General features: G+C 37.3%; 1 protein-coding gene across 16 annotated transcripts in view; it reads right to left on the minus strand.

Moving 5' to 3' along the window:
• Positions 1-15,797, minus strand: part of PAM (peptidylglycine alpha-amidating monooxygenase) — a gene marked incomplete at its 3' end in the record, with an annotated part of 155,283 nt that extends 139,486 nt beyond the window's left edge. For all 16 annotated transcript variants that reach the window (XM_079703722.1, XM_079703721.1, XM_079703720.1 and 13 more), the window contains exons 1-2: positions 15,637-15,797; positions 14,565-14,685 (exon numbers count right to left, since the gene is read on the minus strand). In XM_079703722.1, the coding sequence (XP_079559848.1) occupies positions 14,565-14,685; positions 15,637-15,725 (210 nt within the window). In that variant the 5' untranslated portion in view covers positions 15,726-15,797. The remainder of the gene's footprint in view (positions 1-14,564; positions 14,686-15,636) is intronic.
• Positions 15,798-26,228: the final 10,431 nt, after the last annotated feature.

The raw sequence follows: 26,228 nt of genomic DNA on the forward strand, positions 1-26,228 counted from the left end.
GCAGCAACATAGACCCAACGCAGCCAAAAATAAATACAAAGTCTGAGGCAAGTAGATGAAACCACAACAGTAAAATATCTGTGAATACTACCTTAGTGTTTATGAAAAATACATTAAGGAGATGAAGTTAATATTTTAACATGTCCAAAATAGGAAAGCTAAATATTATAACTAAAAATATCAATTGTAGAAATAGTAAACAGAGAATCTGCATCTTCATAGCAAAATGATCACTCAGCTGGAAGCAAATGATTTAACCATAGTTCAGTACAGCTTACCACAAAATGAAAATTTTTTACTTCCACAAATAGTGAAGACTGAAATATTTTAGTGGTATTTTTCTGCCTGTATTTAATTTGATGTCACTTTTGTTAAGAGTTTGTTGTTCTGTTTTGGATTCTATTTCCAACTTAAAACATTAAAAAATAATCTATTATAAAGCATTAGCTTTTTCAGTCTTATATAAAATTACTAAATAAGGGTGTTAAAGTGTTAACTGTGTGCACCTCTGAGATCTATGAAAGGAAATATTCTAATCTCGCAGAAACATCATTTGTGCTTTATAAATCGATGTTGCCATGGTAAATGTTTTCATTTAATACTGGATTAGCTGAGGTGGGAGGATGACACGGTGTATAGTGACAATGTACTCCCTATATTTATATACTTTCCTCTTCAAAAATGCTCTAAGGTTTGTTGGATGGGGTGACTTCTGCATGCTAAGACAGAGCCATGCCTTTAGTGTGTACATCAGATTTGTCCCTTTATACAAGATTGAGTAGATTACATTATCTGTGAAAGGCAATCGGTGCCTGGAAAGAGTGTGTTCTGCACTTTTGCTTAAAGAATGCAACATTCGGGCCTCCCTGGTGGCGCAGTGGTTGAGAGTCCGCCTGCCGATGCAGGGGATACGGGTTCGTGCCCCGGTCTGGGAGGATCCCATATGCCGCGGAGCGGCTGGGCCCGTGAGCCATGGCCGCTGAGCCTGCGCGTCCGGAGCCTGTGCTCCGCAACGGGAGAGGCCACAACAGTGAGAGGCCCGCGTACCGCAAAAAAAAAAAAAAAAAAAAAAAAAGAATGCAACATTCATGTGGAGTGGCTCCAAATGCTCCTCTTAAATAGGGTTATTGAAATACTAATTCAGACTACATAAATCCAGAAATAAGTGAAACAAAGAGGATTTTTCTGGTGGCTAATAAGTGCAAAGAGAATCACTTTTGTTGCCAGTGTGGAAGGATATGCATGGTTGCCTTCCACAAATACCTTCAGACCGACTATAATAGAAGAATGACCCCCCTACAAATCTGGCTTTATTTGTTTCTAAACGTGTACCAAATTTCCTAAATTCTTTCATTAACCAGGATCTTTTTTTGTTGTTGTTGTTACGCGGGCCTCTCACTGTTGTGGCCTCTCCCGTTGCGGAGCACAGGCTCCGGACACGCAGGCTCAGCGGCCATGGCCCAGCCGCTCCGCGGCATGTGGGATCTTCGCGGACCGGGGCAAGAACCCGTGTCCCCTGTATTGGCAGGCGGACTCTCAACCACTGCGCCACCAGGGAAGCCCAACCAGGCTCTCTTAATAGTACTGTTGCAAAGCAGAGGAATAGGAATTAAAAATTTATCAATTAGAGGCATTGTGTGGAAAACCCCTCTAGAGATTTCTAGAACATTAGGGGTTTATATCAGGAAGGTAGAAGATCCTTTTTGTTGGTATTCTTTTTGTTAGTGATATTGTTTATTTCTTTCTTTGTTAATTTTTAACAATTATAAAATAATAGATGATATTTTTTAATGATAAAACAACTTGGATATATACTAAAAGTCTGTTGTCATCCTCCTTCATTGCTGCCTCTCCAAGGGAACCAGCATTTACAGCTTAAAGTGCCTCTTTCCAACTTTCTCCATGCTTGTACAAAAATGTATATCCAAATAGACACACATATATAGAAATTTTGTTAGTATTTATTTTTATTAAGATGGGGTCACACTCTGCACATGACTGCAGTTTGCTTCTCTCACTTAATACACAACAATACTTCTAAGGCAAGGTACACAGACCTATCGTAGTTTTTCACTCATTGCATAATATTTTATAGAATGATCTCCCACAATTTTAAACAAATGAATATTTTTACTTTAAAAGATAATTCCAGATAACTTTATTAAAAAGCTTGTGGCAATGTTTCCTCCACCAACAATGTATGAGCCTGCCCATGTCTTTTCATCCTTAAAAGCTCTATTATAGCTCTTTTTAAATTTTTGCCATGTTAATGGGTTAAAAAAATATATCTTATTTTTTCTTTAGTTTTAATTTTTATGATTATTAACAGGGTTGAACTTTTTTCCATTCTGTTAATTTAACATTAATATCCTTCATTTGCTTTTCTTTTAGGTTGCTTGTCTTCTCAGTAGTCTGTACGACCTCTTTTTATATTTGGCATATTAGCCTTTTTTCTGTCATATATGTTTTTTTACTCATTCTCAGTCTATTCTTAGTTAAACAACTCTTATCTTTAAAAGTGTGTGTGTGTGTGTGTGTGTGTGTGTATGTAATCCTTTTACCTTTCTAGTTTCTTCTATAGTTAGTGGCCTGTTCAGTTTTTTAAAGACCTTTTTAGGTCAATTTGGATAGCTAAGTATTTTCTAGAAAATCACCATTTCCTCAAGATTATAAAAGTTACCAACAGATGGGACTTCCCTGGTGGCACAGTGGTTAAGAATCCACCTGCCAATGCAGGGGACACAGGTTCGATCACTGGTCTGGGAAGATCCCACATGCCACGGAGCAACTAAGCCCACGAGCCACAACTACTGAAGCCTGCACGCCTAGAGCCCGGGCTACACAACAAGAGAAGCCACCGCAATGAGATGCCCGCGCCCCGCAACGAAGAGTAGCCACTGCTCACTGCAACTAGAGAAAGCCCGCACACAGCAACGAAGACCCAATGCAGCCAAAAATGAATAAATAAATAAATTTATTAAAAAAAATTTACCAACAGAGGTGCACATAATGGTATCTAAAATGTTTTCTTTATACTTTCTAATAATAATATATAATTATTGCACTTTTTAATCTTTAGTTAGGCTTGCCATGAGCTTATCCATTTTAATGGCTATTCAAAGAAATGATTTATTTCATTTATATTAGTATTTGACCTACTTTATAAATTTCAGCTCTTATCTTTATTAATTCTTCCTTTTCACTGATTTGATTGTTATCTTCCTCTTTTTTTTTTTTTTGTCGGTATGCGGGCCTCTCACTGTTGTGGCCTCTCCCGTTGCGGAGCACAGGCTCTGGACGCGCAGGCTCAGAGGCCATGGCTCACGGGCCCAGCCGCTACGCGGCATGTGGGATCTTCCCGGACCGGGGCACGAACCTGTGTCCCCTGCATCGGCAGGCGGACTCTCAACATCTGCGCCACCACGGAAGCCCTATCTTCCTCATTTTTAAGTTGAATTATCTATATAATTTTACTTTCATTCTACTTTTTCATTATAAAAGAATTTAAGGCTATCAGTTTTTCTCTGAGTACTGCTTTAGCTGGGTCTCATGGGTTTTGTTATAAAGTATTTGCCTTGCCGTTACTCTCTAGATAATTTATAATTTCAGTTTTTATTTTTCTCCTTGTTTCATGGGTTGTATAGAATAATGGTCCTTAATTTCTAAGTAGCAAAGTTTTCCGTGGCATCTCTTAATAGTCTATTTCTAGTTTTATTGGATTATCATCAGAGAGTAAGAGCTATAAAACTCTAACTATTGTAGTAAGCTGACGTTTCTTAATGTCTAGCTATGTGATTTTTAAAAAATATTTTATATACATTCAAAAATGTATATTCTCTTTCTAAAATGTAAAATTTTATGTCTACATATATATTAAATTACATTTACTGTATGTTAAAAATATTAAATTATTCTGTTGACTGAAATATTCAAGTTCTTTACACATTTCCTTTTTGGAGTCTATTTGATATACCAAATATCCCTCTATAATTGTATTACAACCAACTTCACCCTTTTTGTTTTACATGTTTCACAGTGATGGTTTTGGTGCCTAAAGGTATATAACTGTTCTCTTAGTAAACTGTACCTACTAGATTCTTTTAAAGACAAAATGATAAAAGTTGAGGTTCTGATTATGTCATCTGTTTATAGCACTATTTCTAGAATGGTGCCCTTTATAGGGATTCTATATTGCTTCTGTTTTATGTTTTTTTGGCTGCAAGGCATGTGGGATCTCAGCTCCCGACCATGGATCAAACCCATACCCCCTGCTTTGGAAGGCGAAGTCTTAACCATTGGACCACCAGGGAAGCCCCTTTATAGGGATTCGAAATGTTTGTTTCCAAATCTCTCTCTCTATCCATGAACTACATTCTTCAAATCCTACTGCCTCCACAAAGATTTTCCTAATGAAGAAAGAGAGAAATGCAGAGTCTAATCTGCTTGTATAATGTGCTTTAGAAAATTATGATTGTGGTCCTGACCAAAGTATTGTTGCAATCACCCTCTTCATGCTCAACTTGATCCTTTCTAATTCTTTATTTCAACTATTCTAAGGTATTTATAATACCTTGGTGCCTTGCATTAGTTACTTGATAACATGCCTTAACTTATCCATTGTAATGTACTTTAGGGCAAAAATAATAATAACTAATTATTTCCTGAGTGGTATTGGGCTTTACACATATTAACCCCCTTACCTACAGTCCTATCAGGTAAGAACTATTATTATCCCCATTTTACAGATAAGGAAACTGAAGCTCATTAAGGGTTAAATATCTTGCCTAAGATCTTGCAGCCAGCAAGCTGCAGAACTAGAGTTCTGATTTGTCTTTTCCCCATAATGACTTATAACAGAAATAATGGATGAGAGACAAAGGAGTAGAAAAAGATTGCAGGAAAAATGAAGAACTTTGGAGGTCGCTATAAAGTCTTTGGTTTTAAATGTGAGGGGTATGAAACGTTCTTAAAGGGTATTCGTAGAACGGTGATGTGATCTGATTTCTGTTTTAACAGGATCCCTGTGGCTGCAGTATAGAGCACAGACTCTAGGGATATAAGACTGAAAGGCAGATCAGTTGGGAGAGCTATTGTAATAATCCAGGAAAGATGATGGTGCATGGGCCAGAGTGGGAAAGATGGGTGTGGTGACAAAGGGCTGGATTCTGGATATATTTGGAAGGTAGAACCAGTAAGATTTTCTGGCATATCGTTTTATGGGGTGTGAGAAAGAAGAGCCAAGAAAGACGCCAGTCTATTTGGCCTAGAGAAACTATAACACAGGAATTGTCATTTACCGAGATGGAGAAGTATGAAATACAATATTTCAAATGAGAACTCTTGTTTATGACCATTTACTTATGAAAACTGAATAGGTAACTAAGGAACAAAGACCATAGTGCTATTAGCCATACATTGGTATTTTTATTCTCTATGTTCTATAAGTCAGAAGACACAGTTCATGAGATGTCAAAGGTTAAGTCCATTTATTAGCCTAAATGGCATATGCAGTGGTTTCGATCAGGGATCAAGAAACAACAGCCCATGGGTGGCTGCCTGTTTTAGTAAGTAAAGTTTTTTATTGGAACATAGCCAAGCTATTCATTTCCATATTGTCTAAGGCTGCTTTCTAGCTACAGCAGTTACAACCGGGACCTTATGGCTGACTGGCAAGCCAAAAATATTTACTATCTGACACTTTAAGAAATAATTTTCTAATCTCTGGCTTAGAGTTATACAGGAATAATTCAAAACTGTGTTAAAATAAATTGAATTAGGTTGATCGCAATATGTCTTTTTTTTTTTTTTTTTTTGGCTGTACGCGGGCCTCTCACTGTTGTGGCCTCTCCTGTTGCGGAGCACAAGCTCCGGATGCGCAGGCTCAGTAGCCATGGCTCACGGGCCCAGCCGCTCTGCGGCACGTGGGATCCTCGCGGACCGGGGCACGAACCCGCGTCCCTTGCATCGGCAGGCGGACTCTCAACCACTGCACCACCAGGGAAGCCCTGATCGCAATATGTCTTTTAACAGCCAGGTGATCAGGAATATTTTATCAGAATTCAGATTAGTAGCATTTCTTTCTGAAGAGACATTAGAAAATATTTTTTAAAAGTTATTGAACAGGGCTTCCCTGGTAGCGCAGTGGTTGAGAGTCCACCTGCCGATGCAGGGGACACGGGTTCGTGCCCCGGTCCGGGAAGATCCCACATGCCGCGGAGCAGCTGGGCCCGTGAGCCATGGCCGCTGAGCCTGCGCGTCCAGAGCCTGTGCTCCACAACGGGAAAGGCCACAACAGTGAGAGGCCTGCGTACTGCAAAAAAAAAACAAAAAAAAAAAGTTATTGAACAATTTAGGATGGAGCCAGTAATTTATATTTTGTCTTTTTAACTAAAGGAAGTTTTTATTTTACAATATATGTGTAATAAAAAAAGTCTATAATAGTAACATTTTCTGGGAAACACATAGGCCATTAATAGATTGGCAGCACAGAATTATGAAATAAGCTTGCATCTCAGATTCAAATAAATCTGTATTTAAATCCTTGTTCTTCAATTTACTGGCTATTTGGCTATGGATTTATAGCTTATTTAATCTCCCTTAGTTTCAATTTCTCATACAAAAAAAACTGGAATGATAGTACCTTGAACACAAAGTTTTTATGAGAATTAATGAGCCAGTGCTTGTAAAGTGCCTAATATAGTAGCATGACATAATGAGCACTGAATAAATGTTTTCTCCTTTAAAAAATTTACCAGAAAAAAAGAAAACAAAAAGGACTCTAAATCTTATTGAGAAAACAGGTGACCATCAGGGGGTCTCTTACACTGTAGTTACTTTTTCTAATATCCTCTTTAGGTATCGTGTTAATTCAAAAATATCAAACATTAATTGAAAATAAAAGTCTCCTTTTTATTTCTCATTTTTAATAAAGAAAGGAAAAAATGGTCAATGTATATTTGCAGCTGTGAAATCAGATATATGACACGTTTACATTATTCTCACAGTGGCAAACATTGTTAATAGTCCAACCATATGTTCCCTAAGTGGACATTAAATAGGTTTTAGTAAAAATAAAGGTGAAGCATCATAATTTAAACTTAACAATTAGCAATGAGCTACATGAAACTTTAATTTGCCATTTACAAGATCCATTTAACATTTTTGTATTCTATTTATTTGTCTAGCTGGGCCTTGCTGTTAAAACAAGGGGTGAATTATACAAATAAATACAACTTAAGAATTTGACATGTAGCATCCTAAATGATACCAATCCTGAACGTTCAAAAGAGAAAGTGGAAAAAACAATTTAATGTGATGCAGCTAAGTAAACAAAAAAGGGCCTGGTAACCGCCCTTTCTAATAATCACAAAATTCTCTTTGCTATTAGCTTCTCCACTGGTAAAATAGATAATATTATGTCCTCAGTTTGGGGAAGGGAAAGGGTATAGCATTTTAATCTCTTTTGTTGCTCTTTTACCAAATCTTGGAATTTTATACACTTTGCCTAAGTCTTCCTAAATAAAAAGCAAATACTAGTCCAGAATTTGGATATTTCTTGATTTCCCTTCTTCAATAACAAGATTACCATGCTCTTTCTATTTTTTCATAAAGGGAGAAAAAACTAAGAACAGAGGAAAAAGAAACACTAAAAGCCATAAGTCATGTTCATTTTAAGACAATGACTTAATGGAACCAGTTTTCACTCATAGTCTATTTTTTCCTGCAACAGAAACGCACTGGTGCAGGACTCGCTACTGGAGCCACCACTTCTGTCTTTCACACTCTTGGCATCACAAATCTTAATATTCTCCAGACAGCTTCTCGCAGTCAAATCCCATTAGCCATGTTTGTTCAAGTGTACAGATTGAATCAGAAGAGGTGTAGGGGCAGACAGGCCAGAGGACTAGAGAAGGTAAGAAGGAACTGATTGCTAATCACACTTAAGAGGTGGTCAGGGAATCCACGGGGGTTGCAAGTTCAAGCTCTGGAGTAAGGTGGGGATAGCCCCTGGCATTTTCCAGCAATCACCCAGCTGCTTTAGGAAGAGCTCGGATCCATTCTCTACAATGAGTATAACAGATAACCTACGGCTGATGCCCAGAAGGCTGAGGTTAATTTTCTCCTTTTGTGTAATGAGGCTTAAGCGGAAAGTCAAGCTGGCCTGTGAGGGGAAATGGAGAAATGGAAGTGTGGGGTGTCTCCCTTCCTTTAATTTTTGTGTCCAAAAGAAAAAAGAGTTTTTATTTTTTAAAAATGCAAATATTATTACATACTAATAACTAGAGAGGAGACAAGTAAATTACAAACCCCGAAGAACTGAAAATTATTCCAGGAAAGCCTCACTTTTCTGGGCTCCTTTCTAATTTTGTCCTGAATTTTAAACACTAACTAGGGACACTTTTTTTTTTCCCCATAATGATTGAATAAAAAATGTATAGATTTGGAACTTCCCTGGTGGTGCAGTGGTTGGGAGTCTGCCTGACAGTGCAGGGGACAAGGGTTCGATCCTTGGTCCAGGAAGATCCCATATGCTGCAGAGCAACTAAGCCCATGTGCCACAACTACTGAGCCTGTGCTCTTTAGAGCCCGTGAGCCACAACTGCTGAGCCTGCGTGCTGCGACTGCTGAGGCCCGCATGCCTGGAGCCCGTGCTCCACAACAGAAGAGGCCACCACAGTGAGAAGCCCACACACCGCAGCAAAGAGTAGCCCCCGCTCGCCACAACTACAGAAAGCCCATGTGCAGCAACGAAGACCCAACGCAACCAAAAATAAATAAATAAAATTGATTCTTAAAAAAAAAATATATATATATATATATATATTTAACATGTTACAATATCCCCCAGATCAGCCATAAGGCAAACTTCTGTATAACTAAGTGACTTTACATGAAAAAGTTTAATCAGCATTCTGAACATAAAATGAAAGCAACACAACAATTCTGCATTTACCTTGTGTATTACCTCTTTGATAAGCATATATTCTGAGGAAATGCTGTTTATAAGTGATGTTATGATAATAGCTTGATATTTTAAAACTGATTTCTTAAACTAGTGCAGTAAGAAAAGCCTGTGAAAGCTGGGTTCTCATTATGTGGTTGTACATGCCTTGTGGAGGTAAGCGGACTTTCTCCCTTCTTCTGTTAGAAAACGAAAAAGTTAAAATATATTAGTAAACATTTTCTAATGGTTCTTCATTGGGGAGAAAAAAGCAAAGGGAAGCTCTTGAGAAAATTTTGTAGGGAGTATTTTGTTCATTCTGGTTTTATTTCAACAACTACATTCTTTCACCATTATTTTAAAATAAGTGACAACTTAAGGCTCTAATTTCAAGTTTTTCAACTTGTTGCTCTGGGGTGTCTGATCTTTAAACTCAGAATTGTTCTATTTTCTTTCATTCCTGGTGATAGATATTTGTACTTAGGAACACAGAGGAAGACTGCTTTCTGATTTTAAAGCATGATCTGTGACTCTTCAAAAGATAAAGAATGAGACCATAATTTGCAAGAGGTTCAGAAAGGAAACAGTATTCCTTCATAGTTCTCAAATCACTCCCAAAATAAGGGAAGAAAATGGCAGCCTAACACATCCTAATGGAAAGAAATTCAATTATTACATGGTTTCAAGTTATTAGGTTCAAGAGAAAATATTTAATTTTTGTAAAATTATAATTTTTACAAATTAGTTTACATTTGTGAATCCTTAAACCAAGACTGCAGAGGACCTATGTGGCACAAATAACAATTAAATAAAATGCTATGTAAACACAGAATTTGAAAGGGCTTGCACTAGATAAGAGTAATTTTTTAATAAGGTCAATGTACAAAGTTCTCAGCAAAGTGAGGAAATCTAGGCTGATTTCAAATAAATATAGAAAAAAATTAATGTTTCATACTTATGAAATTCCTTTTGATAACTTCTTTTCTAGGCATAAAAGATATATAAGAACTTTGAGAAGAACATACATCCATTCTCAGTGTTCATTCTCTGATCATAAGGGCTATTTTTAATGGAAATTACTTAAGAATAAGCACACTGAAAGATTTACTTCCTTGCTTACTTTCCCCAGGTTTCTTTTACCCCGGTTCATACTTCCTATTTTTCTTCATTGGCCACCTTTCCTCTCCTTATTATGATGTCTTACCTTCTCCATGAAGTAATTACTGAAAGTAAAGGGCTGGCAATTTCCTTCTCATCTTAAGGCTCTTTCACATTTCCCTCAACACAGAAAATAACAATGAATTCATATTTTATAAGAACTTAGCACATACAGGGCAACTGAACAATGCCACTGGTATTACCTTGCTCAGTCCTCAGAAGAACCCTGGGTACGTACTATTATTAGTCTGTCTACAGATAAAGGAGCAGGACCAGCTAGTTAAGAAAATTCCTGAGTTGACACTACAAAAGCTGGGACAAAAATGCTGTCAGCCTGGTTCCAAAACCTACATTCTAGCCCACTAGATTTGGCTGATATTGAGACAATGTACTTTATGTAAAATCACTGTAATTATGTCTTATTTATTTTATTTTATAATCAAACCCCCATGGGATAGTTAACACATCAAATTGATGATATCACCTTACAATGACTATGAGCTGGCAGTTTATCAAATTATTTTGTTGTTGATATGAGAGCTGGTGACAGCAAAAACCCACAGGGGCCCTTGGTTAGAAAGAAAATCAAATGAGGAAGAAAAAGTGCTAAAAGAAAGAGTCTCAAAATATCACCACTTCAAGGCTCTGGATTTGAAGCCAGTGCCATCAGACACCAGATTCTACTTACTTTACCTCTATTCTAGGCTACTTAAAAGCTGCTTACGCTTCTCCCTAATCTTCCCAAAGCCTGAAAAACACTGATTAACAAGAAATTTATTAAAGAGGATGGAAATTATTTTTTTAAATTTCAAGTCAGAAGACAAAGAGTGAGCTCACTTTGAATATAAAATGGACATTGCAATAGATAATAAACTACTTTCCCTAGGCTCTCCGAAGCTGGTTTAATGGGAGCAATTTTTTAAAAGGCTGCTTTGAAGTCTATGGTATGGCTGAATGGACCGCATCTCAGAGGTCTGACATGACTGGATACTCTTTGGTAAGACACCAATCTAGATCTGTATTCCATCAACAAAATTAGTTAGCTGTACTATCTGAATTATAGCTAAGGTTCTTTCCACCTCTACTCTACATCTGCTTGTTTCGCTATCTAAGCCTACCTAACAATCTCAAGTTCCCCAAGGAAAACACTTAAATCAGATTCACTGATGCATCATTCATTATTGCCAAACTTAAGATTTACTTTATGAAAAAAAAATCTGTTGAGTGAATATATCTCTTTAACCAACTTGGTCTGCCTCAATTAACAACTCAAGTTCTGAGTCCTCAGTTCCTTCTTTCCTTAACCTTTGTTGCTCTTCTTGATCTTCTGCCATTAAAAAAAATACATTTTAACTTCTCAAGGCCCTTCCTTGTTTCTATGCTTTCCTTATATGATTTTTTAAATGTTCTGGTCTTCATATTATAGTTATTCTTGATTTCTTTTTCCTTTTTCTTTTTGTTGTTGCTCTTTATCAGTTTCTCCATGTTTTTTGGCCAACTGTTCTTAGTCCCTTCCATCGTTTATTTCTGTCCTTTAATAGTTGTTCTTTCTTTCCTTGCCTTCTTAGCTCCTTTCCTCTTAAGGATCTGTATTAAACTTAGTTTCATCTGCATTTTAAGAAAAGAATACTTTCTTCACCTAAAGTATTCACACTATCACAGTTCTGGATCTTCCGCACTAAGAACACAGAGTTTAGGAGGAAAGCGTTTCTGGGGTTTCTGTATCCATCTCTTCCTGGGTACACTCAACAGGAGTAATAATTACCACTTCTCATGAAGGTTTATTAGGTATATGACCTATATGTCAGCCGGATCAAGTCAGTAAATACTTGTGGCATGTGGTCAATAGAAAGTGGTGGGGAAAGTGGAAGAAACATTCAACAACCAGTTCTGAGCTGACCAGACAGAACAAGGGAATCACTTACCCAGTTAGGCAGCTTCAGTTACAAGTCAAAGAAAACCCAACTTAGTCTGGTTGAAACAAGAAAGGCTAACATAAAGGAAAACTGCCTAAGTAGCAACGTCAGCAAGAACCTCTATTCTTTCAGTCTCTCTGCATTGCCGTCTATGGTATTAGTTTTGTTCTAGACATGGCTCCTCTCATGAACTCAGCAGACCCTAGGACTACATGCCCTTTGCTCACATGCAACAAAAACATGCGTTCCCAGCAAAAGATTTGATTGGACTGGTCTAGGTCACACACCTTCTTCTCAACCAGTCACTGTGGAAGGAGAAGTGGAATGCAGTGATTTGCTAATCCTAGTCTATGCACTCCACCTCTGGATCCTGGGTAGACAGCTCCAGGAACCACACGGTTTCAGAAAAGCAGCAATAAGGAACTGTATTCTGGTAAGGCAACCAGCAAATGTCCACTGCATGAGGCAAAGCTGAATGCAGCTAGTGCAAAATGACAAGCTGTAATTTACTTATTAATATATGTTCTTTTTTCTACAGTTATTTTGCTAATTATAAGATTACAAAAAAATGAGTTAACACATTTTACTTTATGAAAATAGAGTTCCTTTTCATTCTTTTATAATCAATTCCTTTAGGACTCTTTCTGAGAATGTTCACCCCAACACAGTTACCTATTATTAATAGTATTAAATAATTTAAATGTTTTTACTGTAAAATAATGAGAAGAAGAAATACAATAATAACAAACTACAACAAATGATTATTTGAGAAAATAATGATATTCTTGTAGGAAAAGAGTGCTTAAAGACTAATTAGTCAATTTTTTTTTTTAATATTTATTTATTTGGTTGTGCCGGGTCTTAGTTGCAACAGGCGGGCTCCTTAGTTGTGGCACGCAAACTCTTAGTTGTGGCATGCATGTGGGATCTAGTTCCCTGACCAGGGATCAAGCCCAGGCCCCCTGCACCACCAGGGAAGTCCCATGAATATTTTTAAAAAGTAATATAATGCCACTTATTTATTTATTTATTTATTTATTTATTTGCGGTACGTGGGCCTCTCACTGTTGTGGCCTCTCCCGTTGCTGAGCACAGGCTTCGGATGCGCAGGCTCAGCGGCCATGGCTCACAGGCCCAGCCGCTCCGCAGCATGTGGGTTCTTCCCAGACCGGGGCACGAACCCGTGTCCCTTGCATCAGCAGGAGGACTCTCAACCACTGCGCCACCAGGGAAGCCCAATATAACGCCACTTTAAACAAATATACAGGAAAAATAACTTTTAAAAGTGAGAAGAGAAAGAAGAATCACATTTCATAAGTGAGCAACTATCACTGTTCTCTCCTATTCCCAATCTCATTGTATCTCTTTTTACTAAGTACTAAATAAAGACGTTATAAAATTAAAGGCCAGGACACTAATAACTAAACATACAGAAAAGTAATTTGCCTGGTCATTTGTGGATGGGCAGGGGTGAGGAGGTGAGGGCCAATTTGACAACAGTAGTTATTTATAGATACTTAGACCATACACGGGTATTGTATTCACATAAATGCATGTCAATCCTTAGTCCTTCAAAAAGACCACGTGTATTTTCTTAGAGCTTCCGAATGTCAATTTCAAAAGAATTCTCCCCAATACTGTAGAATACCTTTATTTTCTCAGTACTTTAAAATAGAAGAAAGAAAAGAAAACTAGAATGTTATCTGCAACAATGAGTCATCAGCCACTGCAGCTCTACAACACCCAGGTCTTCCCCTGTCTCTGCAGCCCTTCAAAAGAGGAAGACTATCTTTTAATGACGCAATTAAATCACTGCACTGCCTGGCTGAAAAGCATAATTAATTCTGGCCTTTTTATGCTTAATGAAACACCTTGCTCACATGACAGCAGTGGGTTTGAGCTTCTTGTGTATACCTAAAATAGGGAAAGCCCTAGCAACAACCCAGTTCTACTCAAAATGCTGTGTAAGTCACGGTGGTATGAATTCTGCTACTACTTCAAAATATATCTCTTATGACAAGCAAATCACGCTAAAGAAAACTCACAATCAACCACCTGCATGAATAGTTTTTTTAAAACTTTTAAAAGTGTGGAATGTTTTATTTTTCAAATTCTTGGCAGTAAACACATGCTTTTATTTCTCAACTTGTGGCTGCGATAGAAGGGTATTTAAACAACCTAATCTCTTAGAGGCAGCTGCTCAATATCATTTCCCTTTATTAGAATAATTTTTCATATTTTAATATACATTTACATGCTGCATTACGAAGGCTATTACTTCACTGAGAATTTCAAAACAAAATTTCAAGGTTACATTTCAAAACACAAATAATATGGGTAAACTTTTTAGAAAGAAATTTAACTGAAAGATTTACCTTAAAAAATTTACTCCTCTTTATAATATTCACTTATTCTAGCCCTATTTGAGGAGTCTTGAAAGCAAATGCCTACTTTTCAAACACGTTACTACTGCTGTAAATGCAGTTTCTTTGCTTTAATTATAGATTGTACACAGAACATGTGAATAATGAAATAAGAATTCCTCTCACCTGTTTGGGTGTAACCCCAGGCATGCGAATATCCAATGCAAAATCTGATGAATCAACAGGAATTACTGGTCTGGTGGTACCAAGACATTCATTGGAAAATGATCTGGTAGTTTCTTTAAACCTGAAAAAAGCAGACAATTTCAATATCCTTGAACATAATGGTATCTTACCTGGACGTGAGAAAGGGAAAAAAAAAAGGAATTCTATGACTTTAAAGATTGTTGATTTAGACCCAATGAAAAGATGTAATAACCACATAACATTCTATAATATTCTCAGAACTGCATTGTATAGTTCAAGAACAATATATACCCAACTTGAGAGCAAAGTATAATCAAAGCAACCTAGCAGCCTACATTTAAAACTTAATTCAATAAAAATTTGTCAAATATACATTTGATTCTAGTTAATGAAAGTACAGTATAAATAAATTATAATTATCACAGCCTATCAATCCTCTAATGGCAGAAATATTAACTACAAGCCAGTAAGTGACTATTTTATGAATGTCCAGTATTACTAGTCAGCAACAAAAAGCCAACAGTAATATTGCTAGGAGGTGGAGTTTTATGGGGGTGGGGGGAAGATTGCGATTGAATTACAAATGTACAGGTGCATAAATATTTAACATAGTAATTACGAGGAGCGTGTATACAGCTCAATGTTTTCTCGTGAGCTATTACAGTCCATGATCTGCTTCTCCCCACCAGTTACCTACCTTTATATTTTATTCTTCGGGCTGTTATAAACAAGAAGGCATTCAACTCTAAACGACTATATTGTAGTTTCTGAAATATCTCCCCAAGAGGGAGTGATTAGTATTGGAAATCACAACTTCTAAGTGGAGTTTTGAAAGCCAGTGCAGCTTGGCTACAAAACAGTGGGCTTTTTCTGCAAGGGGGACTTTTACAAGAAGTTATTGTGCTAAAATTCCAAGTGATTTCAGCAAAGTTAATCAACCATGTATATTTCTCCAACACTCTGGTTCATAAGTGATTACATTTTTCAGGAGCATGCACAGAAACCATCCAAACAACATTTCGCCTGTTTAAAAACAAAAACAAACACCCACCTCTTAAAGACAGAAAGTGGGCTTCTGAAACCCAAACAGCTGCTTTGAAAAACAAGGAGAAGAACTAGCAGTCTACGAAAGCCAGCCATGGCCACGCCGCTTCGGCCCCGCCGGGAGGACCCGGCAGCGCAGCGCTGGGCTGGGGCCGGCGGTCGGGCAGCAGCGCCGCCAGCAGCCGCTACTTCATGGCCGGGGAGCGGCGGGCGTCCGGCGACGGCCACACACCATCTGCCTGCGAGAGCTGCGAGGTGTCTGGATCAAAAGCCGCAGGCAGAACCCCGTGGGAAGGCGGTACTTTTGTCAGGTCCGCAAGCGGAAGCTCTCCTCCCTTCAGAGCTGCTTTCTGCCCTGGTGCTGGGGCTAGACGTGAGTGTTCCTTATCACTCGGGGATGACAGGGACTGTGAGGGATATCACACAAACCCGCGTCAGTCATCATTCAGAAGCTGCAAAAATAGAAGCAGATAATGGATGACTAACACGTTACAGCCTTTGTGCTCAGCAAATCCCAGCTGAGTTTCTTCAATACATTAGTAGTTTCACAAGCTTGAGCCCAAGCCTGGTGAAAATGCTGGTCTGTTGATCTCCCTCCCCCAAGACCAGCCCCCAAGATTTCAAACACCCCCCATAGCCCCTGTTCTGCCTTTTCCTCTTTCCTCCTCCCTCACACCCACTCTCTCCTTTTCTCTTCTACTTCTTTCCCCCTTTTACCTCACATCCAACCCAGGCTCCGGATTTCTTCTCCTTACTTCCTATGTCACTCCCTTCTATTATCAAAAATGCACTTAATACCTCTGCTGAATGTAAACAAAGATACTCACACAAATGATAGGCTAAGGCACAAGAAAAGGAAAAAAAGAAACTAAGGCTCAGGCAAAGCACCTGGATACAACAGTAATCAGAAAGAAAAAGACTTTGAGAACAAAGGCATGTTTACATATATGCATCACAGAGCTATAGATCCAAGGAGAAAGATACCCTCTGCCAAGAATGATCACCACAGAAGTAATTGCTGAAGTTCTCAGAATTTAAAACTTTAAAACAAATCAAAAATCTACAGCTAACACAATATATGAAATGTAAGCACCTACTAAAAATTCCTGCATCTAATATACAAAGTAATAATTCCTTACTCATAAGGCATGCCTCCCAAAAGATATTCTTTCCTGAATAAGGTCTGGAAACTTACAATGCAATACAATTAGAAGCAGTAAGGAGAATCTCAGCTGGCTCCCACATGAATTTTATATACAAAGGATATGATCAAAACCTTTACATTAATATAAATGACAGGCCATACGGAACTAATGAAACATCTCAACATTTTGTCAAGAGGACTCAACTAGGCTAAAATTTAAAATATGTGTGTTTAGACTTTACTCTTGTTCTGAATATATTTCAGACTATGTATCAAGTATGTACATTTTAGCAAGGTATTATTTTAAAATGTATCATTCACAATATAAAAATACATTCAAAGGAAAAGATGTCTTAAAGTTCTATTTTAATCACTAATTATAAACATGATTTGGTGAATCACAAATAAATCCATCGGCCAGATGAATAACAGTAAGAAGCAAAAATCAGTAAGATCATTAGAAGTGCTCCACAATAATAAGTTAGCCTCTAAATCATCCTCTGGAAATCACAAGATACTGAAGCTAATCTAAACAAAACAAAACAAACAAAAAATCAAACAAACACTAAGCTAAAACAAACAAAAAAGCATGACCTAAACTTTAAATCAGAAGAGTTCATGGTCATTGCTTTCTAGAAGAAACATACCTTACACCAAATACAAATAAAACATGATTGAATATCCAACCTATACAAGGATGCTTGAGGCTCACCAGCTACCAAGGACCACAGTTAATTTACACAAGCAATGACATTTTTAAAAGACTGATGATATTTGTTTGAACTTTCTCTTTGGCTTGCTATGTGAGCTTTCAGAACAAAATCCTTTAGTTTTGTCTGAATCCTGTGGGTAAAGGAAAGAAGTTATGGGGGAAGAGAAACAACTGGCCTGAAGGCTATGCTATTGCTTTTGTTTACAACAAAATATAATCCTGTAAAATGACAATGCTTAACATTCCCTGAAGTTCTTCTTTTTCTTTAAATATATTTGAAGAAGGGATTATATTTTATTATTTCATGCAGAACAGGATTCAAGGACAGTCCTTCTTCTAGTTGGCAGGGAGATTTGGTATTACACAAACACTTGAAAACAAATTTAGTATTAAAATTCTCTAACAGGAACACATCCCTGAGTACTAGTCTTTGAAAAAAATTCCACTTATCCCTCTGATTGATTTTATTACCTTTGATGTCCCTGAACCGCCCACTAAAAGAAAAGGGAACTGAAGTTGTGGGGAAAAGCAAAAGTTGCTATTTGCACCCATGAACAGAACAAAAGGTCTTATAGAAATGAAAAAAAATCATGTCTAATCATTTCATTTGTTATTTTACAATGAGTGATAATTGTGGAATAAATGTGTGTGTGTATGTATGTGTATATATATATATATATATATATATATATAAAATTCAAATCTTAGTATTCTTGTTTAGGATAAAAAAATTCAACATAGATTTCCTTGAGATAATTCAGAAAAACATACTTAATTTCATATTTTGTACAAAATATAATATATTTTGGAATTTTATAAAATGAATAAAAGTAAAAGAGAATGTAGTCTATTAAGGGAGATCCTCATCTTCTCACAAGTAATATAAGGTATGTTTAGAATGTACTATTCCTGTGAGAGTACTATAAAAGGGACTCAGGGAATTTTGAGGAAGGAAAGATCATTTCAATCTTCAAGAGGAGGGTAAGAAAAAAGAGAGAGGTAAAGCAGTCTTCAGTAGAAGAGGTGGTTCTGAGCAAGAGCCTGAGTGTGGTTGGGTTTCCACTGTGAGAGACGGAGAGTGTGTATTCCAAGTGCAGGGCACCGGAGCCCAAATGGGGAGCAGAGGATGTTGGAAAAACAAGTAATAGAGGTTCTGCCTCAGGCTTCCCTGGTGGCACAGTGGTTGAGAGTCCGCCTGCCGATGCAGGGAACACGGGTTCGTGCCCCGGTCCGGGAAGATCCCACATGCCGCGGAGCAGCTAGGCCCGTGAGCCATGGCTGCTGAGCCTGCGCGTCCGGAGCCTGTGCTCTGCAACGGGAGAGGCCACAGCAGTGAGAGGCCCGCGTACCGCAAAAAAAAACAAAAAAAAAGGTTCTGCCTCCTAGACTCAAGCTGCAGACCCAGATTTACTATTTTATTTGTAATACAAAGCAAATATTCCGTTTACACATTATAAATAAATTGTTAGTAAAAATGATGTATGGTTTATACCTGTACAAATATTAATTCCAGGAGCAGTACTATTATGTAGTAAGTACAGCCTAGTACAGAGGACCATAAAACTCATTTGGCTTTTACAAAGTGAGCAGTCCATTCTTTTCCATTTTTATTTGAAAAAAGAAAAAAACCCAAAAAGATAGTTTAAATTTGTAATTGATCAAAGAATCAAATAAATATATTGGCCATTCACTTACTGATTCATTTATCAACAAGAAAGAACCATTATAACATTGAGGCTGACAGCTTGTAAACTGAAGAAAAACTTCCTGGACTCCTGGCTCCACCGTTGACTAGCCCTGTGAAACTGGCAAGTACTTAGCCTCTCTTTGCCTCAATTTCCTCATCTGCAAAATGAAAATAATCCTACCACCTATCTCATAGGCTTGTTAGAAGGAATAAATGAACTCATATCCTTAGAACAACGCCAGACACATAATGTTTGCTATTACTGTTGCTGCAACAAATATTTACTGAATGCCTAGGACTATCTTAATGTTGGGAATGGTGATGATCAAGACAGATAAAGTTTCCACTCTTATAGAGATTACTTTCTAGTGGGGGAAAAAACAAATGAAAATAATGACCAAATTATTGATTTCATTTTCTTTCAAGGAGATTTTATGTGGTTTCCTACAATGACTTATGATTAAACTGATTAAAGGATGCATATCCATTCACTTAGAAATTCAACTCTAGGAATTTATTCTTGGGCAAAAATAGAACAAGGGCACAAATATGTTTATGAGGATATTTACTAACATTGTTTATAATAACAGATAACTGGATGTTTATAATAGCAAAGAACTGGAATCAATTTAAATGCCATCAATAAGAGATAGGTAAAATTTGGGGGGTGGTACCATACATCCCTTAAAAAAGGACAGGTGGATCTATTTTTATAGGCAAGGTCATATTCCATGACACATTGTTTTCTTTTTACATAATTTAAAAAAATGTTTAAACAATCTCAAACTTGTAGAAATGTTGCAAGTACAGTACAAAAAACTTTTTTTCTTTAACCATTTGAGAGTTGACCTGATGTCTCATTACCCCTGAATTCTTTAGTGTGTAATTCCTAAAGTATATCTACTATATAACCACAATACAATCATTAAAATAAAAATATTCACATTGACACATTACTATCATCTAATCCTCAGTCTCCAAACTTTGCCAGCTGTCCCAATAGTATCACTTATAGCTAAAGAATCAAGTTCAGAATGGACAATTGCATGTAAAGTTGTCAAGTCTCTATTTAGTCTCCTTCACTCCACGACAGTTTCTGTCTTTAACTTTTATGCCCTTGACTCTATTGAAGATTGCAGGCCAGTTATTTTGCAGAATGCCTCTCAGTTAGTGTTTGTTTTCTGCTTATTAGGACTAGATTCAGGTTGTGCATCTCTAGCAGGAATATCACAGAAGTGACGCTGTGTTCTTTTCACTGCACTATATTAGTTGCCCATAGCTGCATATAAAATTGCTCCAAAACTTAATAGTTGAAAACAATAAACATTCTCTTGCATAGTTTCTGTGCATCGGGTAAAGAAGTAGCTTAGCTGGGTGATTCTCTCATGAGGTTTCAAGCAAGATGTTGGCAATGGCTGCAGTCATCTGAAGGCTTGACTGGGGCTGAAGAATTTGCTTGCATGATGGCTTACTCACAAGGCTGGCAAGTTAGTGCTGGCTGTTGGCAAAAACAACATCTCCTCACTATGTGGCCCTCTCTCTAGGGCTGCTTGAATGTCTTTACAACATGACAGCTGGCTTCTCCCAAAGTAAGCAAAATTTTTTGGGACTAAGCATCAGAAGTCACATACCATTACTTCTATAATATGCTATCCATTACACAAGTCGGCCAAACTCAGCACGGATGAAGACTACCCCAGGGCATGAATACTAGGAGATGAAAAGCTGGCTACCACAGCATCTTATTAGGTGGCTTGCAATTTCGATTTGTCCCACTACTGATGATGTTAACTTTGATCATATAATTAAGGTGACATCTTCCAGGCTTTTCCATAGTAAAGTTACCATTTTTCCCTTTTTAAGTAATATTTTTTGGTGGAAAGGTTATTTATTGACTTATAAATATTCCATTTCTCATCAAACTTTCATTTTATTCATTTATTTATTATATCATAATGGACGCAAAGTTTCTTATTTTATTCAGTGGGTTTTAATCTGTTACTAACTTTATTTACTTCACTTACTTTGATGCTCAAAGTATCTCAGTTGTGACTCCTTTAAGCTAGCTTTTGTGTCCTTTTGACATGTCCCATCATCCTCTGAGCACTTCCTTGCTTTCTGTGCCCTCTCTCATCTGGGCTCAAAACCCTCCACCAGGCCTTGCTTCTTGTGTTTTTCATTCCACTTGGCCTTTGCTGACACTTTACACTGGGCTGCCTACACACATGGATGCCCTCCTCACCCTGCTTGGGCCATGACATCCCATGCCAGGCCACCCGTCCTGAACGCCTACCTTGCTCTGCCCCACATAACAGCTCTAGGACTGAATTTTTCAGGAAGAGAAAAGAAAGACATTAACTTAAAAAAATCAAGTTATAGAACAGTATACACATGTATTTAAAATTCTGAAGTAATATAACTCAATTAGATTTCCAATGGTCTTCAATGGGAATAGGTTAAAAAAAAAAACAGAGGGGGGGATGTTCACTGTCCATTTACATGCTTTTGCAGTCTTTTAACGTTCACAAGCTTATATTACTTTTGTAGCCAGAAGAAAATAGGGATATTTATACACATACATATTTATATTTAAAATACTGAATGTGATTACACAGATTTCAATTTATGTGTTAATTTCTATCTGAGTTTAGGTTGTGTTTGGAAATATAACTAACTCTCCTTCTTTTCCTTGGCAAGAACTTTACAAACTAAATTTTATGGTAGTTATAGCTGTAATGCAGAGTTCCTCAAGCTCAGTACTAGCAACATTTTGAGCTGAATAATTCTCTGTTGCAGAGGACTGTCTTGTTCCTTACAAGATGCCTAGCAGCATCTGTGGACTCTACCCACTAGATTCCAGTTGCACCCCCTGCAGTGCGACAACCAAAAGTGTCTCCAGACGTTGCCAAATACCTTCTAGAAGGTCAAATCAAAAATCGCCCTTGTTGAAAAACACTGTTGTAATATGTATATGTAATATGTAATATGGTTCATTAAGATAAAGCTTAATTTAAATAAAATGATATAATTACACCTGAATCATTGTAAATCAATTATACTTCAATATTTTTAGGTGATATAATTCCTTCAAATACATATAATGAGATACAAATGGATTTTTTTATAAATTTATTTTTATTTATATTATTTATTTTTTTGGCTGCTTCGGGTCTTCGTTGCTGCATGCGGGCTTCAGTAGTTGTAGCTCGTAGGCTGTAGAGCGCAGGCTCAGTAGTTGTGGTGCACAGGCTTAGTTGCTCCGTGGCATGTGGGATCTTCCCAGACGAGGGCTCGAACCTGTGTTCCCTGCACTGGCAGGCTGCGCCACAAGGGAAGTCTCTATAGATTGACTTTTAAAAGTGCTTGTAGGGACTTCCCTGGTGGTGCAGTGGTTGAGAATCCGCCTGTCAAGGCAGGGGACTCGGGTTCGAGCCCTGGTCCAGGAAGATCCCACATGCCACAGAGCAACTAAGCCCGTGTGCCACAACTACTGAGCCTGCGCTCTAGAGCCTGCTCACCACAACTACTGATCCCACATGCTGTAACTACTGAAGCCCATGCACCTAGAGCCTGTGCTCCGCAACAAGAGAAGCCACCGCAATGAGTTGCCCGTGCACCGCCAAGAAGAGCAGCCCCCGCTCGCCACAACTAGAGAAAGCCCACACGCAGCAACAAAGACCCAACACAACCAAAAAAATAAATAAAATTTAAAAAAGATTCCACATTAAAAATAAATAAATAAATGAATGAATAAAAAGTGCTCGCAAATATGGAACTTCTAAAGAATGGGAAAAGAATATTCATAACAGCAAGTAACATTTATCGACTTATACGCCAGATGTTGACCTTATGCGTTATTATCTCACTGAATTCCTATGACTCTTAAGTACCAGTTATTATTCCCATTTTATAGATAACAGATCTAAAGCTTACGAAAATTAATTAACTTGCTCTGGTTACACAACAGTAGAGTAGGGATTTAAATCCTGGCTTGCAGCCTCCAGAATCTATCCTCTTAACGCATATTCTTCAACATAAAACAAACTCTCTACATTCTTAGGGGATGTTTTCTTCAAGTTCAACAAAAAGCAAATCCTCTGAATATCATTTTATCGTGAAGTAACAACAGCCAATGTTATCGAGCAATTACTATATGCCAGGCACTGTACTAATAAGCACTATATATAGATTAGCTCATCTGAATCCTTACAGCAACTTTATGAAATTTGTACCATTATCATTCCCACTTTACTGAAGTTAAAACTGGACACACAGAGTATTGGTAACTTGCCCACGGAACACAGCCAAAATATAAACACAGGCAATCTGATGTCACAGTTAAAGCCCATACCTGCTCAGCAATAAATGTAACCTCGTCTCTTTTTTCATTCATATATTAGGAAGCATTAACACTTCCTCTACAACCTTACAAACATAACTCATTTAGCTAACTCAGAAAGAACAAATTGAAGATCTATAACAAGGGTCTAAATCTAGTCCCCAAAGTAGATTTTGTTTGGCTTGCAAGAACTTTTCCTAACTCTTCCCTTGAATTTGAATTCTGAGTAAACATTTCAAAATGAAAAGATTTCACATAAAAAGTGTCTCTTGAAGAGTTGTAAAAAATCTGGCATCACTGGACCCATATCTCCACATGGGAACAATTAGTCCCCTCTGCTCCCTATGTATTCCCAGATCCTGAGGCCAAGGGTACTTGTTTTAACTGACACTCAACACTGAGGTGCAGTTTTGTCTGTCCAATTGTTTTGTTGTCGTTTTTTTACATCTGGCCAGTTTTTCTCATTAACATTACTAGCTATACCCTAAAGTCATTTGTGTTGTGACCCCAGAGGTGCACCCTTTATGTAAGAAGGTAAACTTCACCCTACACATAGCATAGCGTTTGCCACACTCAGATATACTAAGGTGCTACTTCTTTTCTTTCCTTTTCTCTTCTTTCCTTTCCTTTCCTTTTCTTCCTTTCTTTGTTTTTTAAGTCTCTCTTTTAGCAAGGCACACGAAATTGAATGGCATTTTCTGCACATGGGTTTGTTTGGGATTCATCTCTTCTAACAGGTAGTCAATTTGAAGTATTCTTCCCTTGTAAGTCAAAATTGGCTAGGTACCTATTAGAATATATAATGTTAAAAAATCTCAGGGGTACCATTCAGCATATGATTCTACTGCAATAAGAACTTGCCAACGGTAACAAATTTTATTTATTTATTTTTTTGGTTGCCATGATCCGTACCAGATGGCCTTTAAATATGTCCATTAGTCATCAAATTGCTCAGTCCTGTAAATATTTCTGTGGGGGAAAAAACAAGAGACATTATTCTTAATTAAGTTTCTCAACTTTGACTAATTCAAATGGTACTTCATAACACATGAATCAAAATTCAGTGCTAGCATACTTTAATGTAAGATAAAACAGATCCCTGTGTTCCAATCAGCACACATCCTTTTGTTCTAAGGATGCACTGGAAGTTCTCAAGAGACTGTGCACTGCACAGGAGAGCATTAACCATTACTGATGATGTCAGAGAGGTAGAACGGCTCCTTTGCATGTGACTCATTTGCCTACCAGTATCTTTTTTTTTTACTTATAAACGTGACAAAGAATTCAGTTTCATAAGTAGAGCACAAAACACTTCTGCAGCTATAGCTGCCTTCTCCTTTAAATATTCTTGTTGAGTTGGGGGCGCAGGCCATGAGCCTGGTCCTGCAGTCATTTAGCAAGGTGGGGATTTCTGTCCTAACTTATGGAGCAAGTCAGACATGAGGGCCTGAATTTATAGGCTATCTCCATAATATGCCAATTCAAAAATTAATAAACTCTCTTCTTCCTCTTCAGTGAAGTTTTTGAGGAACTGGTTTGAAACTAATATCCAAGACTTGACTAAATTTCAAAAGTTTGTGTTTTTTTAATAAAGTATGAATCACTGGCTGATTTTAGTACTGAAAGATCTTTCCATTACCTTTGTAATGCTTCCTTTGTGGGTCTGTGCATTATTATTTTCTGCTGTTTTCAAGAGGAAGTTGTTATTGAATGAAGGATGGAAGGGTGCCACATTTAAGAGCAAATATTCAATGCCAGGCACTGGGCTTGGATGGATGTGGTCAGAAGGCGGGGATCTGCCTTTCCTTCCGTCTTTCTTGCAACTAATCAACATATTTTTTAATGAGATGTCCTCTTTTGTAGGGATTTTTTTTTTCCTGTTTATACTTCCACATCCTTAGGCGGAGTTATTCCCAAAGCATTTCAATACATATTTTGTTAAATGCCTCCCTATGACTTCAGAGGCAGGAGTTATTAACTACACATGAACGTGGCTCAAATCCAGAACATGCAGTTACAAAATAAATATCCTCTTTCTTGATAAGTAAAATCTACAGGAAATGTCTAGATTTTCACTCCAAAATTACACTGAACTTTATCTTTTGTGTCGTGTGTTGTTCACATAGAAGCATTTTCTCCCATAGCAGAATCAAATTTTCAAGTGATTCTTATGTTTTCCATTTCAAATGTTCAAATACTTACAGTAAAATGCCCATAAACATACCCCTTGCTATAATAAAAGTTTTGGTATCCTTGTCTTTAAGCCTCTCAGCTGTATAATTAGAGTACTTAAAGTGGAATCTACAATCATATAATGTTATTGTATAATTGAAAAACTTATGGGAAATTTTCCTAAAGATCATGAAAGAATGTTAAAACATTCTCTCGTTTATATAATTCTGTTCAACTGAGTTTACAGTAACCTAGAGGGCTCCTATAAAATATATACTATACACTGCCCCCTCAATCTATCTCAACTATATAATTTGAAAGCCATTAACAAAAGAAACACAGTTGCTTAAAACCATTTTAAAGTTTTTTATTTTGGGGTATACAAGCTATAATAAAATACAGCTTAATCATAACAAGACTATTTGAATTTTTAAATATGCAATTCAGCATTGAAAGAAGTACGATGTACTGAGTAGCTTATATTCAAATATTTTAACTTCTCATCTATAATAATAACAGTTTTCTTTGATCAGTGTCCCCAAACT

This window comes from Hyperoodon ampullatus, assembly GCF_949752795.1.
Source record: "Hyperoodon ampullatus genome assembly, chromosome: 4".
Classification (NCBI taxonomy): domain Eukaryota; kingdom Metazoa; phylum Chordata; class Mammalia; order Artiodactyla; family Ziphiidae; genus Hyperoodon; species Hyperoodon ampullatus.